This window comes from Paramormyrops kingsleyae, chromosome 20 (genome assembly GCF_048594095.1).
Source record: "Paramormyrops kingsleyae isolate MSU_618 chromosome 20, PKINGS_0.4, whole genome shotgun sequence".
Lineage (NCBI taxonomy): Eukaryota > Metazoa > Chordata > Actinopteri > Osteoglossiformes > Mormyridae > Paramormyrops > Paramormyrops kingsleyae.
Genome location: NC_132816.1, coordinates 17,050,645 through 17,067,083, shown reverse-complemented (window position 1 = coordinate 17,067,083; position 16,439 = coordinate 17,050,645). Strand labels below are relative to the sequence as shown.

At 41.2% G+C, this 16,439-nt stretch overlaps 1 protein-coding gene across 1 annotated transcript; it reads right to left on the bottom strand.

Moving 5' to 3' along the window:
* Positions 1 to 1,329: 1,329 nt before the first annotated feature.
* Positions 1,330 to 4,447, bottom strand: hmx3b (H6 family homeobox 3b). Its single transcript, XM_023830784.2, has 2 exons — positions 3,452 to 4,447; positions 1,330 to 3,032 (listed from the first exon to the last, which is right to left on the bottom strand). The coding sequence occupies exons 1-2, from the start codon at positions 3,738 to 3,740 to the stop codon at positions 2,422 to 2,424; spliced, it is 900 nt and encodes a 299-aa protein (XP_023686552.1). The 5' UTR covers positions 3,741 to 4,447; the 3' UTR covers positions 1,330 to 2,421.
* Between the last annotated feature and the right edge of the window lie 11,992 nt (positions 4,448 to 16,439).

Here is a 16,439-nt window from a genome sequence, read left to right as displayed (position 1 = left end):
AAAAAAATGAATGATCTGGTGATCCAGTATTTAAAAACAACGATACATCTTGTTGTTACTTTACAACATCAACCTCGTCAAACTGGGGTAATTTTTAGAAACTATTTTTAGAAATATTTTTCAAGGCTCTGTTTTACGCTGAGTGAATTTCGTGATCTATATTTTAAATTAATGTGAAAGAACTGCCATTGTAGCCTTATATATTAAAATTGTATATTTTATCTTCATTAAATCGTAACTTAACGTTAATAGATATGCTATTCTTGGCCTTTTAGATTATAAAGGCATTTTGAATACATGGAACTTGGTGTGCATATTAAACATTTATGTTTACCAGAAACTTTATGCAAGGGTAGGAAGACCTAGAGCGATTAGGCTGCATGTCTATGTAATTCTAAATTCTGAACCAGGCCCTGTCGAAGCTAGAGTTTAAATTCTGCTGTTAATGAAAACGAATAATTGACACCACAATACTGTGTTTAATTAATACAGGCTACAAAACTGAAAATAAATTGGGGTTTACTTATTTATATTTTTTAACTGAGCGAGCTCCTTACCCTACATCTCGGAAAAGAATGAAGTACGAACGGAGCTCTTTACATACATGTAATATACACTGTTTAAATGAGTCTATAAGGTCAATCCATATAATACAAAAAACGAGGAGCAAATTATTAAAAATGCGTAGCTATTGCGATTGGATTTGAAAAGTTCTATAAAATCCATGTAGGTAACCGTAAGAAAATTAAGGTTTAAAAATATTCCGCGATGGATACAAAATGTATTGAGTGCCATAAACCATCCTGAAGATGAATAACTCCGTACAGTATGGCAATAAATAACAAGGCAAAATCGAAAATGCCGGTGGTATTTACGGACAAACAGCTGGCTTTAAAAACAATTCAGATTTCATCATACTTTTAATGTTGTCGGACTGAGAAGACGTGACAGATGCAGTTTGAAGTCCGAGATTACTATAGGTAAATCACCAGCACGGTACTACAGGCCTACGTTACCAAACGTCTTAAGAAGGACACGCATAATGACTGATTAAATGACAAAGAAACAAGTAACATTCTCATATGTATTATTATTATTATTATTATTATTATTATTATTATTGCTGTTGTTGTTGTTATTGACCCATATACCATCTCTAATTACAGTTTTAAAGAAAGTTTATGACCCTTCTCCATTCTGATTTCATATCCTAAATCTAGGTGCCGTAAATCTGCTTCGTAAAAGACGGGAAATCTTTCAGGTGTCTAGATATCACCGTGAAAGGAACAGGTGGCTGTCATCTTTAAAACCTAACATCCCGTACATAGGACAAACCGTCAGCCACAGAATTAACAAGCATAAACGGAGTATGGAATGTTAACAGTTTATTTCACAACTTAATTCAGCAGTACACTATCAAAATGTCGCGGCATTTACAAAGGGAACGGTAAGTCAATTAAAACTTCTTCCCCTTGTCTCGCTTATATATATATACCGATAACCTAGTGTCAGTATTAAACCACAAATGAAATACAAGATAATTTCCTGACTGAATTCAAGTAAATTCCAAATGATTGAGTACATCAAACCAAAAATATATACAGCTTATACAGTGGGGGGAAAGGGAAAAGAAAATTGATTGTCTCCAGTTATAAAGCGCTTTAATAATAACAATAAAAAAACAAATACGTTTATTATGGGTCTTTCATTCTGTTTCTATATTTCTGATTAGTCTCAATATGTACAGTAGAATACTTTTAAAGTCTGAATCACGATAACGGCTAGAAGGGTCACCGTTCCTCGTCGAGTGCTGTGCATGACCTCAACATACCAAATATTGCACACATATTAGAATGCCACCGATAACAATTCCCTTTACAAAACAAATCCATGCAGTCATAAAACACCAAACAAATTTTACAGAGTCTGTATTTTTGTTTTATATAAAAACGCATTTAAACGTACATATTTTACTACTCCCCCGAAAAGGAAAACCGATGTAAATCCTGCGGCAGCAAACGCCTTCCTGATTAGGTGTCACTCTAGTAAAGAACGTTTCGGATAGCTGCAGGCTGTACAACAGTTATTAAACTCTATAAACTGCATCGTAAAAATTTCACTCACTTAGGCTACTTAACGAAATAAAATACTCAACGGCAGTAGGTGATATCGTACACCATGACATCAGTACGTCTAATGATAGTAACAACGATATATAAAATAATGACACAATTTGTGAACATTGAATCTGCAGTGATTTTTTTTTCACACGTCAAATAAATACAAGCTGCAATGTCAACGCCGTTTCCCCCTATTAAAAATGTAAGCATTTTATATAGCCTATATAAAAATAATATTTCGAATATTCGATTATATAAATAAATTTAAAATTACACTTTGTTGGTGTAAAAGGAGTAGTTCTCACACCGGTCTAAGCAGCGGTACGGAGGTAACTATAGGGTGTGAGTAGTACACGGGGTGGGGGAATGTGAGCAGAGACTGGCTCGTTGGAACGCTGCCCGCTGCGCTCCCCGTTTCCGAGGCCGAGTTCTCGTGGTATAAAATAGGCACGCGCACTATCCTCTGCGCCGCTGCGTGACTCAGATTTGCAGCCTCCAGTTCTGCGGCCAGCTGCCTCTTCCATTTATTTCTTCTGTTCTGGAACCAGATCTTTACTTGAGTCTCTGTGAGGTGTAAGGACGCTGCTAATCCAGCCCTCTCCGAGCTGCTCAGGTAGCGCTTCATGTCAAACGTAGACTCCAGCTGGAACACCTGACTCCTGGAAAAGACCGTGCGCGTTTTCTTTTTCCTACATGGTTTCTTATCCGGACTGTCGTCCCTGTTCTTCCAGTCATCCGTGCCGTCGTCTTTCTTTGGTTCCTCCAGATCGCTCTCTTCCAGCACGATTTCATCCGCGCTTTTGCTGCCGTCGTCTTCTTTGGAGTCGGGGTCGGATTTGAGCACTAGATCCGGCGAATCCCGATCGGTACCCGAGGCTGGAGAGGATTCCCTCACGCTCGCTTTTTCGTTAACTAGATTTGAAAAGAAAAGGGGAACGGGAAAGTTGTCGATAAGCATGGAAAACAACACTAAAACAATAAGAAAATAATACAAAAATCATTGTCATGTAAAGCAGCGGGAATATTTCTTGTGTCCGATTATTGCAGGATTCGCTTATATCATGATTGCATAAATTGTAACTTTTTGTGTCATTTAGCAAAAATAATTACAAAATGTTTGAGCAAGCCTACAGATCGCTATTCTGAGTATAATGATAATAAAAGTTATTTAAAATGCGATTGTTAATAACAATGCTTATTTTGTCACCCAGCCTGGTAAACGCAATAGGCTAATTTATTTATAATTCACTTCTCAATGCAGCACATTAGGTATTCCAGACACAATTTAATGAATGTGTCCCTACGTTTAAAAACGAATGAGAAATGTTCACCTTCTGTCCTGTGTAGATGGCCCGAAGAGCTGAGGGAGTAGGGGTACCACCACGCGGACGCTCGCTCCAGATAATGGGCCGGCAGCGCGAACCTCTGCGTGGGTATCTCAAAACGGGGAAAGCTCAGATCTCCGACCTTAGAGAATGAGAAGCCGCCGTCCAAAACACTCTTGGATGCAGCCAGCAGGGGTCTGGGTTTGCTGGATTTGCTGTCACAGTTCAGCAGATTCTTAATGGAGAAGGGCGAGTCTTTAGTAGGAGCACAGTTTTCTTGCGCTGTCTCTGGCATTGCGACTAAACGCCCGGATAGCTCACACCAAAAAAACAGAAGTTAAGGGAAAGAAATCGTGGCTAAGAAAAAATAAAAACAAATGGCTTTTAACTTCGCTTCCTTTAATGAGTGCCGTTTTAAGCGTCGATTGTTCTGTTAATTAATGAGACGCCCGGGACGGTAAACAGAAACCTTTAAAAAGTAGCATCGGTCGGTATCCAGGTCTTACGAAGATCCGCGGTAAAAAATCGTGTGGTGCGCCAGCGTAGTGCCAGATGCAAATGACGAAAAAAAAAATGTCACCGATATTAGACGCGAGGAGTGCAGGGCTACCGTTCACCTACAATGGCAAATGGGATTAAGAGGCGGTGGAAGATAGAGGGGACAGGCTTGAAAGCAAGTCCACCCTCCCTTGACTGCTTGCCTTGAGTGTAAGCGCTCGCCTGTTATTGGTCTTATATAGTCCAATTAGACAGCAAATAAGAGCCGGGGTATTATTACAAATCACCATGCAGTTTGCCTTGGCAGTCCAAGTGGAGCAAGCGAATGACAAACGCCGGACTGTTTGTTAAGTGTCTCAAATTTGATTCCGTCTGTTTACTCTGAAGTGAGATGCTTTTGGATTGATTTATATGGGAGGAGTCTTTTTTCAGAATTTCACTAGCACAATAAGTCACAATACATTATACATTAATAAACAAGTTTTGTGAATTGGTTAAGGAATAATCGCTAGTTTTTGCCGAAACAAACCTGATTTGACGTCACAAACAAAAAAATAAGTACCAGTGCTAAACAAATCACCATAGCAAAAAGTGAAAGCGTCCGAACGTCCGAAGCGGTGATAGACAGCGACGGGGGAGCGCGTCGGGCAGGGGACGTGTGAAACAATCATTTAAAGGCGTGCGGTCCCTGCTTTTTTAGATCCGTTTAAACGTTTGTCTTTGACGAATAGCTCATTAAAATCGACGTAATTATATTCAAAATCAGTCGGCCTTTCTAAGATATCTTTGTTCATTACATTATTGATCTCTTCTTGTTGCTAATGTTGTTAATCATGTTTTTTTTATTTACGGTATGTTTACATTTATGACAGTTTCCGTAAAATAAACTCCTAGCTTGCTAGGTGCCAACTGGTCTACTGCGAGTTTAAATTTATAATAGGCCTATAGTCTGTATAAATGTTGCCATGAACACAGGCCTATATATACGGAGAAAACAAACATAACTGCTTTTGGAATAAAAAAAAGAAAAAGAAATAGGCCTAAATAATGATTCCTGTGGTATTCTGAATGATTATAGGCTTGCAGATACTGTATTAATTAAAACTAATTCCTCCTTACAAGTTTCTGTGTCTTTTTTTGAGCCCTGGTACTTTAGATCTGTCGTTCTCTCTACTTTACGAAGTTCATAAAGTTCAACTCTGAATCATAAGTAATAAACAATGACTCAGACTTACAGAGTCGGTTTCGATTGCCTTGATTCCGGGTTTTTAAAAAACAAATTAAAAATATATAAAAACGCGCATAATAACAATTCAGCGCTTTTAGCAGTCAGATAACTAATGGCTACTCCACCTCTGCCCGCCTCACAATTGTCGCCGATTCGTGTGCCTTCCCGACGCGTGTTCTATTAAAATCCTCTCCATTATCCAGCCCCCACAATGAATTTTGAAATGCTCAATATCGTATTAGATGTGATTGGTAGCTTTAGTATTTAGTGATTAATAGACAGGGAGCAGAAAAGAAAAAGACCGAGTCTTGGAGAATAAATGGAAACAGCGTCCCCTATCGGCATGTATAATGGAAGATCATGTTAAGATAATGCATATACGATTTCATCTTTTTGAAGATATCTGACATTTGCCCTGTCCCATGTAATTATTCTGGAAAATCAGACACAGAATGTGAAAAAGCTATTTATCCATTCTCCGGTCTGTACTCACGTAAAGAGATTATACCTAATAGCCTAGTGGTTGTAAGGCCTGCTAAAGTAGACACGTTTACGCGCTTTAGCTAAGAAAAGGGGCTTCGGTGCTTCCTCGGGAGGGGTAAAATGTGACAAATTTAGATCAATCTACCCTGTTTCTGATTTTTCTTTGGGAACAATATGAACTTTAAGTGGTAATACTGTACTGTAATATATCTTGATTCCTTGTTCTATGAATAATGAGCACACTTTTACTCATCAGAAATTATTATTATTTATTATAAATAGTAAAAATGAAACAGGAATTTATATTATTTTATCAGTTCCAGATGTATCCTTCAGAAATGGATCATACATTTAATAATAATCATTACATTGTTACCGAAATTACTTTTTAATGTTTTGTTAGCGCCAATGAAGTAGCGCCATCTGGTGTTTACTAAATGAAGAGCATTGATGATTATTATTACGGGCAGTTAGCAGAAGTCATTGTCCAGAGAATCGTTTGTCAGAGCAGTAAGTATGTTTGGCCATTTTAACGCACCAGAATACAAACAGGTGGACAAGAAATAACAAGGATGGAATGGTAAGATGTAAAAATGGCAAAAAAAAGAAAGAAATCTAAAAAATGCGTAAAACAAAGAACAGCTACATAACCAGTTAAATAATATTTTTTAACCGAGGTACACATTAACCAGGGCAATATCATTCAGTAATATGGATTACAATAAAAAAAGAAAAGTTTCTAGTGTGTCTTGAGTTTGTGTGAAAATTAGACGTAATTCACGATAATCATTTAATACCAGTTTCTCCGACACACTGAGAGCTGAAGCCCTTAGATAAATTACTAATCCTTCACCAAGCCACGCTTGGAAGAAAGCACTCAGCCTATCTGACAATGAGATCAGCACATTTAGTGTATGCTTGACCTGTTAAATGCTGTTTATCCGCATTTCTGAGATTATATAATTAAAACCCGTGATGATAATTCAAAAACGCTAAAAAGGCTTTACCTAACTGCCGGTTACAAACCACAAAGCTATTTGTATAGCAGATCAATATAAAATACACCCTGTGTTATTTTCTTTTGGATTTTGCTTTGTAGACAGATACAATTCAGTGACCAGAATGATGTCAGTAAAGGAAGAAAATGACACGCGCATCAATTTCAATACCGGGCGGAACAATAAACACAGCGCCATACATGCGTTTTCATCGTAACTGTTTCATTTTCGTTTCAAATACGAATTCTTTCAACACATGCTATGCTTCTGATTCAAAATAATTTTTAAAGAAAAAACCTTCGGTTTTCTTTGTTGTTTTATTAAATAATATAGGTTTAAATCTATTTTATTTTGTCTTCAGAACAGCACAAGAAGACGTAATATGTTATTATATGACTTTTTTTTCCCCCAAATCCACGTTATTGATTATTTTACAGGGAAAATGACAAATGGCACCCGGGAAAGACGCGGTCAGCAAGTTCTATTAAAGAAATGATAGTATTGCTCATGGCCTGTTAAAGGTTCAGTTTAGATACTGCATAGGTCTCCATCCATCACCATATAATGATCAGAATGATGAAAAATCTGCGGCTGCCCAGACCAGCCTCACACCTTAACTTTTATTTGCGATCGCTCAGAATAGTGGAGATGGATTTTGTTTTGATATCCAGTTACGGATTTCCCCCCCTAGCTTTCAGAATTATAACGAAATGGTAAAAGTAACTTTAAATGAGTAAAAATGAGGAACTGAGGGCAGTGTTTGGGTGGAGTGGGTTGGGGCGGTGGGCCTGCGTGGTAGCGGATTTAAAAAAGCAAAACGGCGTTTACTCCTGAACAGAGAATACTATTTCTGTGCATAAGTTACCATAAGTTAATTGAATTAGTGTATGTGACGTTTTTGGTTCGTTTTCCTTCAGCAAAGCATGCTGGGACAGGGCGGAATCCGACTTGCCATGTAGGTAAGTGTAGGGGAGTTACACATAGACATATACATGGGTGGTTCTGACTGAACTGCTCACCCACAAAGCAGAGTGACCCAAGCAGTCTGAGGGCCATGATATTGCTGGTAAGTCTCCAAAACTGGACCTTCCTGATGTACACCTGTGCCAAGTAGATCACCTGACTTCCTCTAAAATACTCAGCTATACATAATAATGTGAAATTGTTAGTTTCAACCCCATTTTTTTTGACCCGGCTTAGATCCAAATAGTTCATTGCCCTTGGCACTGTGGTTGTGTTTATCGGGGCACTGTCCCTGTGTTTATGTTTGATGTTTTTTTGTGTCTTGTTTTCATGTAAGTATGTGACTCACGAATCATATTGTTCAGCACTTTGGTCAACTAAGGTGGTTTTAAATGTGCTTTATAAATAAAGTTGAACTTGAAATAAGATATGCAAGTTATATGTGAAACAAATGACAGCTACTGAAATTGAATAATAATAAGTGCCGGAATTGTTCATGCTAATTCATGAAGCAGAAACATGCCTGCTTTATCCACCCCTTGTAGTTACTTACGGTAAATGTTAGGGTTGGGTAGGGGTTAAGGTCACCATGTTGGGATTAGGGTTTTCCCCATAGAAATACACGGAGTGTCCCCACAAAGATATGAATAGAAATGTGTGTGTGTGTGTGTGTGAGCGGGTTTACCTATCCTTGATAAATATCCGTTTTTTTTCCCTTATGGGGACCGGTTTCCTGGTCCCCATAAGGGAAAACTCTATTTTATAAAAATCGGTGACTGCTATGAAAAAATTAAAAATGCAAAAACTCTTGTATTTTGTTTGCTTACTTATGGTTATGGTTAGGGCAGGGCAGGGGTTAAGGTTGTCATAGTTAGCGTTAGCATTTTTCCCATTGAAATGAATGAGCGGTCCCCATAAGGATATGTATACCCTACATGTGTGTGTGTCTGTGTGTGTGTGTGTGTGTGTGTGTGTGTACACATGCACTGAAGGCTCCCACCTGCTTCTACACATCATCACCTGCTCTGTGGACCAGAGAAGGTCCTTCAGAGTGTCGGAGCAGATCCCAGACACTAGCTAAAACGAGATCGAGAGCCATCGACAGAGCATTTCCCGATGGCGCAATGGTGACGTTTTCTGTCATGTCGGCAGTCTTTAAAAGAAAGGTTTTCCCCAAAAAACTAACATAGAACTTAATAAATTCTCTACTTGTGTGTGTGTGAGCGTGTCAGATATTCTACCGTAATGAAAAAGATTCTGGTTCCAGAAGACAGATGAATCCATAAACACACATAATTGAGAATCAAAGACCGATAAATTTTAAACTGCTATTCATTTTCCCTGTTTTTCTGTTTTGGATGATGATCTATGTCACAGGGGCAGCTGGAAAATGGAAGAGATTAGGGGGGAAAATTATAGCAATAAATTTTCTAAACATACACCTTGATTATGCTTCGATCGCCCCCCCCCCCCTTTCTTTGGAGAGGCAGAGGCTGCAGAATGGCCCCATGAAATAGGCTCCCCCTGCAGCCCTGGGAGGCTTTTCTGCCTGGAGGTATGATTTCCCCCCTCCCTTAATGGAAGGACTGACCTGTGTCATTTATAGCAAACTCGCTTACACACAGTCCCACATTTAAATACACTGTCACAGCATCAGCAATCAGTCAGTTCCTAGTTAACAGCCTGATACACATTAACCTAATAGATTTCTCCTGTTTAACACATTGATTTATCTGCTCCTTGGGGACGTATCGGGAATATCTGCCGCCCTCTTGTGTGTGAGGCCGCTCAATTCTTTCTTTTCCTTTTATTTATTTTTTTTATTTTAGCTCAGGAAACGAGCGAGTCTCTGAGGACTGTGAGCCCCAGGAATCAGAGATTTGTTCCTTATTTGCCCCAGAATGGAGTTTCAGCCATGAATGGGGTGAGGACGATGAATTTTATTGCAGCGAGGGGGCTAGAAACATATACATGAGACCCAGAAAGAGGTGGGTTTATTTAGTGTAGTATCTATTTATGGCCAACAGGGGGCCCCCAAACCTCAGCCACTCCTCCCCCCCCCCCCCCCCCCCCCCCCTCCCATTGGGTCCAGAAGATGCATCCAACTGACCATTGAGCGACAAAACAACTGAGGGACACGGTGGGAGCCAAGTGTCCAATCGTATGCTGCCGGTGTGATGTGCAGACCCTGGATCGGTGTTACACTCTCACATTCATCACAGAAGTGTTACACATGCATGTCTTGGGTACGGGAACAGTGCACTGTTACTACACCAGTGAGCAGATGGGCAATGATAATACCTTTGGGGGCTTTGTATTGGGCCTGTTGAACACTGTGACACTTGTCTGCTACGGGGGATGTCTCAGCCAAATGATGTCAATCATTTGCTGTCAATCTCTGCCTGGTTCAACCGACTGGGAACCAAGTAACCAATGGTAACCACCGTAAACCAATCTGCAAGCAACAGGGCATGTTGGTGTTACATTGTCAGAAAGAAGTCCACAGCCCTGGCACAGTTTTGTTCCCTAAGGTACAAACAACATTAATCCAATCAGATTGTAGAGGAGGTGGATCCAAGCAACTAGAGGAGGCTGGACCAACCAATCAGATATCTTGGGCCCTCCTCCTCTACAATCCACTGTCTTGGACTGCAACATGGTGTATATGCTAGCAATCTGGAACCTTAGGATAAGGGGTCAGAGAGAATTATTTACTACTATTTCCATAACAATTAATTAGATACTTATGACAACTCAAGGAGCCAATGGGTAAGCATCTACTGGCTAAAAGAATTTAGGATGTCTAGAGGCCTGGAGAGTGGGGAGTAGTGAGTGGCACCATCAATCGAACCCGAGTTCACATGTTCATACAGCTATTCCGCTTTCCTCCTGCAGTCCAAAATCGGGCAGCTGGGTGAGCTGGCATCCCGTCAGCATGTTCCTGTGCTGCCTCGCCCCCCCCATACTCCAGTGCTGGAGAAGATGTTACAAGATGGATGGATGGATGGATGGACGGACTTACAGTATTTCACTGGAGTATTTCAGATGAAGTACCATGCTTAAGGGCATAAAGCAGGACCTCATTTGAGACTCAAGCCAGCACCCTTCAGGTGTATCTTGTTAAAAATCACTGTTCTATCCAGCTACCCTCTTTTGATATTTTGAAGTTAAACTTTTTGTCATTGACAATGACTAGTTGTCCCTTACAGGCGTATAAGAAAAACGCTACGCTAGACGTGAGCTAGTTTTTATGTGTAGATGAAAATCCAGCCCTTGCAGGAATACATGTGACATTATATACGTACAAAAATATGTGCAAAGTCCATTTCTCCCTCATTATAGCCCCATTTCCCCGCTTAGCCACCTCAGTGTGCGGTTTTGCTGAGATCCGTCTCTGTGTTTTATAGAGTGACCCTAATAAACCAGATTGTGACACGGCAGGTTTATCACTGTCACAGATAAAAACGTAATTAATGGCTGCGGAAGCTGGACGGGGCCGTCATGCCGCCCCTTAAGTGGTTCTCCGGCTGACTGGCTTTGCGGGGACCCAGCTGGACATGGGCCGGGTTGATCAATGTGGGGGGGGGGGGGGAAGCATGGCTGCGGGCAGAGGTTAAAGGTCACTCATTCCTCCCATCATCTCCTGGCCAACGAAGCCTGCAGGAGTGCCGTGGCGACCACTGTCCCCACAGACCATCAGCGCCCCCTGTATTACTCCATAGGGAACAGCATGTTTACAGGTGCAGACGAGACAGACCTCCCTGCTCCCCCCCCCCTCAAAAGCAGTCTTTTTGCTCTTTTGATTTTGACTTGAAAATTAAGAATATGCAGCCAGGTTATTATTAATTATAAATTATTATACAGATGCTCCTCTACTTACAAAATTTCAAGTTACGAACTTTCAGACATACGAACGAAGAGGACCGTAAGTCCAAATTGTGTTCCTTGGGCTCCCGTTTCCTGTCCACAACATCAATTTTTTTTCCTGCGCCAATTCCGCCTAGTACGCCTTCTGGCCGCTACTCCCGCCGCGCGGCAGCGTAGCGTGCGAACTCCCAGCATCCTAGTTCTTTGTACTTGCGTATACCCTTAAAATGATGTTGAATAACGACTTACGAACATTTCAAGTTACTAACGGCCGTTCGGAACGTATCTTGTTCGCAAATAGAGGACCGTCTGTATTAAATATTCAGATTAAGGTTATCCACGCAAATCACACAACGGTGACACATGGACACAAGGGGCACATACTAATGCATGGGGAGTGTGAGGTGACAACACAAGCCCAGGAACCACCATTTATAAACGGCTGATGCAAAAATGTAAAAGAGGAAGAGGGGTGGCAGGAGACACAGCCTGGCTGTCTATTCAATGTGCGTACGGCATGAATGATATCCAAAGAGTGCAGTTCAAACTCAGTGTTGAGCTGTAAAGGCCACACTCAGGTTAATTCGCCTATGTTAGACAGGAGTGTGATGCTGTAATTACAGCAGGAGTTCGCTATCCTGAATGAAGGTTGGCACAGTGGTATGTGCCACGCTCACGCTGGCACAGTGGTATATACCAAGCTGACCACAGGTTAACTGTTGACTCCAAATAGCCCTCAGTGCAAATGATATTTGGTCCACAGTGCACCTGGTTTTATGCTCCAGGTCCCGGTCACAGTGACCCTGATTAAATAAGCGGTATAAAAAATAGTGAAATATTTAACCAAGCACCAGTCTTAATTACTGCTAATTAACAGGTGAATTGCTCATTTAGGCTGCTGAGTTGGGACAATTATACTTTAATGGACTGAACCATAAGTCCTCTTTCTTATTGGTTTTAATCCACCCCTTGACAAAAAGGAAATAATTTTTAGGCACTACTGCTGGGTATGTGTTGTCATGGTTACTGAAAAGCAGAGGTGACTGAGTACAGTATCTGGGGGGGTGCATGCCCTTCTGTTTTCCACTTTGCCTTGTAATTGGTTTACTGGGATTGTTGAAAGGCCTGGAAGCCACATTACGTCAGGTTACAGGTGTGTATGATGCGCTAACTGGCATCCAGCTTTGGCTTTCAGTAAAATGGCCGCTGGAAATCCATAACCAGAATACTGTGGCAAGCAAGCTCAAGCTGCTAATTATTTCTGTGCATTTTGCAGAAATCGCTACCACAAACAGCAATAATGCTATTTCAAATTCGACATTAACGGAGTATCAAATTCTGTTTATTACATTTCTGCAATCCCAAAAGGGCAGATTCGAGCTTCGCCACAACTGGGGAAGAAATGCAGTGCAGAAAAGCTAAATCCTTTTAGCATCCAGAGTAAAGGCATTCATTTCTATCAGCAGCAGATACAATCCTACAAATACTCAGACTAAATAGTCCCCAAATGGACATGAAAGGAGAACTGGGCATTCACTTCTAACTATTTAACCATGAATGATGAGGAGAGAAGGTTCAAATCTCACAGTAAAATCTGCTTTCATACCCTTGAGAAACAACCAGAATGAAAATGTGAAAATATACCATCATATTCATGGGTAACATTGATTACATGAATAAATGATGAGCTCTGATGTTATTCCATTTGTACAAGAACGTCCACTAAGAAGATACGTAAAGGAATAATCAATCTGTCATACATTACAATACCTCAGCGGCGAGCAGATCCAATGGATCGATATAACATCTTTATGATGGCTGTAACGTAAACCACGAAGGTGACTGACGCCAGTTTGTGCTGGTCAGGCTGCTTCTGGGAATGAACCCACACTCTCCATCCAACTGTGGCCCATAAATAAATAAAAATCAGAACCCACAAGAGCGAGGAGAATAGTTATTCTCATTACATTTTATTTATTTAGCAGACACTTTTATCCAAAGCGATGAACATTTTTCTTTTCAGAAGGTCCTAGGGGAAAATTAGGGGTTAGGGGCCTTGCTTAAGGGCCCAGCACTGAATTCACTGATGCTGGGCTTTGAACCAATGGTCTTCTGGTTACAAACGAAGCATATTCACTCACTCAGCCAAACATCAGCTCATAATGCGCTGTTTTAAACGAGCCGGCTTGTGCGTTCTGCCCACGCGCTGGATGCGTGGCAGAAACGGGAAATTACGGAGAAGCACTTTCGGGCGGGCGCAGGAAATTAATCGAGCGGCGCCTCTTCTCTGTCCAGCCTCGTCCCCACCGTCCATCGACGATTCCTCGGGAAAACTACGTCTTTGTGAAAGGCTGCTCCTTCTCAGTGCGTTCCGGGCGGTTGGGGTCCAGGGAGTGCACGATGCCTGTGTTAAAAGAGGACTGGGCGGGGATGGGGGGGATGCACTTTGTTTGCCTGCACAAAGTGTGATCCTGATAATACTATTTTCATCAGAGGCGGCAATTACTTTCATTAGAAAGGGCTCAGCGTGGTCTCCAGGAAATTGAGTGCTGGGAAATGAAAAGCCTAATATGTACTTTCTTTATTGTAGACCGCCCCCACCCTCTTTTCTTTTTCATACACCCTATGCAGACTAGGGGTCTTGAGAAATAAATAGTGTAAGAAGAATAGAATCCTCCCGGGTCCGCCCCTATCTCTCCCCCGCGCCGACCCGGTAGCGAAGGCGATGAATAACGCTACTATTGCTGTTCAAGGAGCGGGCTCTTTTCTTTGGCACTAATATCCAATGCAGCTTTTAAATGAGCTCAGCATATGAGTAGAGTGCTTTTTTGGACCGGGGAGGGGGGCAGCACAGGCTCTTCTAGGAATTAATTCCCCCGCTTTCTTTCAGATGGAAATGCGCCGTTTGTGTGTGTGTGTGTGTGTCCGTCCGTCCCGCAAAACCGCAAACAGAACACAAGCGTGCCAGTTTAATAGCGGCGCGAGCCTTTTGAGTCCCGTCCCTTTAAACGCGAACGGGGCCAAGTGGATAACTCTGTGACTTTCTTATTAAGCAGGTGTAAACTCGCGTGCAGAGGGCAGATTAACTATCAAAACTACAGCGCGGCGGCCCCACGGGGCTTTAATCCGAGTAATATGGTTCACGGCGGGCGGTGCCTTGTGGGAGATACGGCAAAGCTTGTTAATGTTGCACGTGTATAAAGCAAATTAAATCAAGTCCTGCTCTCTTTATAACCACTTGAGGTGTCTGGCTTATGGTGGGCTGCGGGGAGAGGGGCTAGACAAGATGATTTAAACCCATTATGTTATTTATAAATATGTCAAACAAAGAACTAGGTTAAGCAGCAGACGGATAACTTTAACTTTAAATCTCTGCGAGCACAAAGAAACACAAACAGCAAAACGATACACAGGGGTAGAGCCGCGTTTCCCCTTCTCTGTGACCTTTCCTGATTCCGCACAGATGACCTTATGAAAACCCCAAAGAAACATGCAGCTATACTCAAACCAGTGCTGGTTGGTTGTCTTATGTTAACTTACCGGTGAATAGGTGTAACGGAAATGCAGAACATCACCCAATTCAAACCTCTGGTTAAAAACCTGTAATTTAGCAAAGGATTTGCTAATACCCTCCCAGCAAGGATTCGTGTTTTAACATGGACCTATGCCGTCTAGTTCATTATATCCTATTTGTTTTTAGAAGTGAATGACAACATAACATAATCCTTAATTAAAGATTAAAAAAAAAGATTCAACAAATATTGTGAGGAAAATCTAAATTAAAGCAGCAGACAGAAGTACTGCCTTTCAAGTACTCCGGCTGATCAGTAGCCTAGTTCTCGTCAGCATACTCTATTTCTCACCCTTACGTATTGAAATCCTATTCATCTTCGGTTTTTGTAAGTGTGCATTGTGTAGCTTTAAGTGTGTTAGTAAGCCCTGCCCCTGTAAGGTATTTGATGACAGCGAAGGAAACCCGGGATATAAACTAAACGGCTTATCGCCACGTTGCTGTCTCCAAACTGTTATCATTATTGCGATTTGCGCTTCCGGTAGAATAACATGGTATTAATACAGTAACATCCGATAACCCCAAGATCTAAGAAAGCAATACACTCGCACTAAAGAAATAAACACAATCAATTATCTAATTAATCTTGATCCACTGGCAAATTAAGGCAGCGACAAGTAAATTATTCATGGCGGGTAGCATCTCAGCGAAACCGGAGAGTAATTAAATTTCTGCTTAAACAGCGTGGGCACAAAGCTGCCTTTTTAAAAGGTGGCGTAATTCACTGTCCCTTTGTTCCGGCTGGGAATTAGGTCCAGTCCCTTGTGGACTCAACTTCCCCGTTGCTGGTTTTCATTATAGGTATTTATTTCCAGCTTAAACCAAATGGGGGGTCGCCGTCAAACAGGTCAGTTTTTGTAAAAATGGGCGTGTTATACGAACATTTCACTGAGGTGTTTTTTCAACACATAATGTAATAAACCAAAACGTTTTTTGAATAGGCCTACTTAATAAGCCTGGTTTTCTCTCTGCAGGGCATAGTGATACATGTTGATGCTATTAGACCGTCTCAGATTTTATTGCTTCTCTTCCAAGTGTCATATGATTCTTGGAAAGAAGTTTATACCGGCGTTGTAGTTTTTATTCCACAGAAAATAAGTTTACCACTACAATTTTCTTCTGAATTTTAAATATTTTAAGAGTGAAACATGTTGTTGTGGCTGACCATCGAATAGGCTACCAATTTGTCAGAGCATATTAGTGTTTTATGTCGAGCGCCACCTAGTGCGTAGATATAGAACTGTAACAAAAATGTAGCTTAGAAGCTTGTCTAGGGTGGGGCATGGACCTCAACCGCTGCCGAGTTCATATATGATAAAAGTTCACTTGACAGCCACACTAAACCAGCTATACTTTGAGGTGATGCACCACCCATCTTTAGAATGG

Coding starts and splice junctions, on each gene's coding strand:
- hmx3b (XM_023830784.2), bottom strand. CDS start 3,740: ATGCCAGAGACAGCGCAAGAAAACTGTGCTCCTACTAAAGACTCGCCC. Junction 3,033..3,451: donor CCATCTACACAGGACAGAAG/GTGAACATTTCT, acceptor TTTCAAATCTAG/TTAACGAAAAAGCGAGCGTG.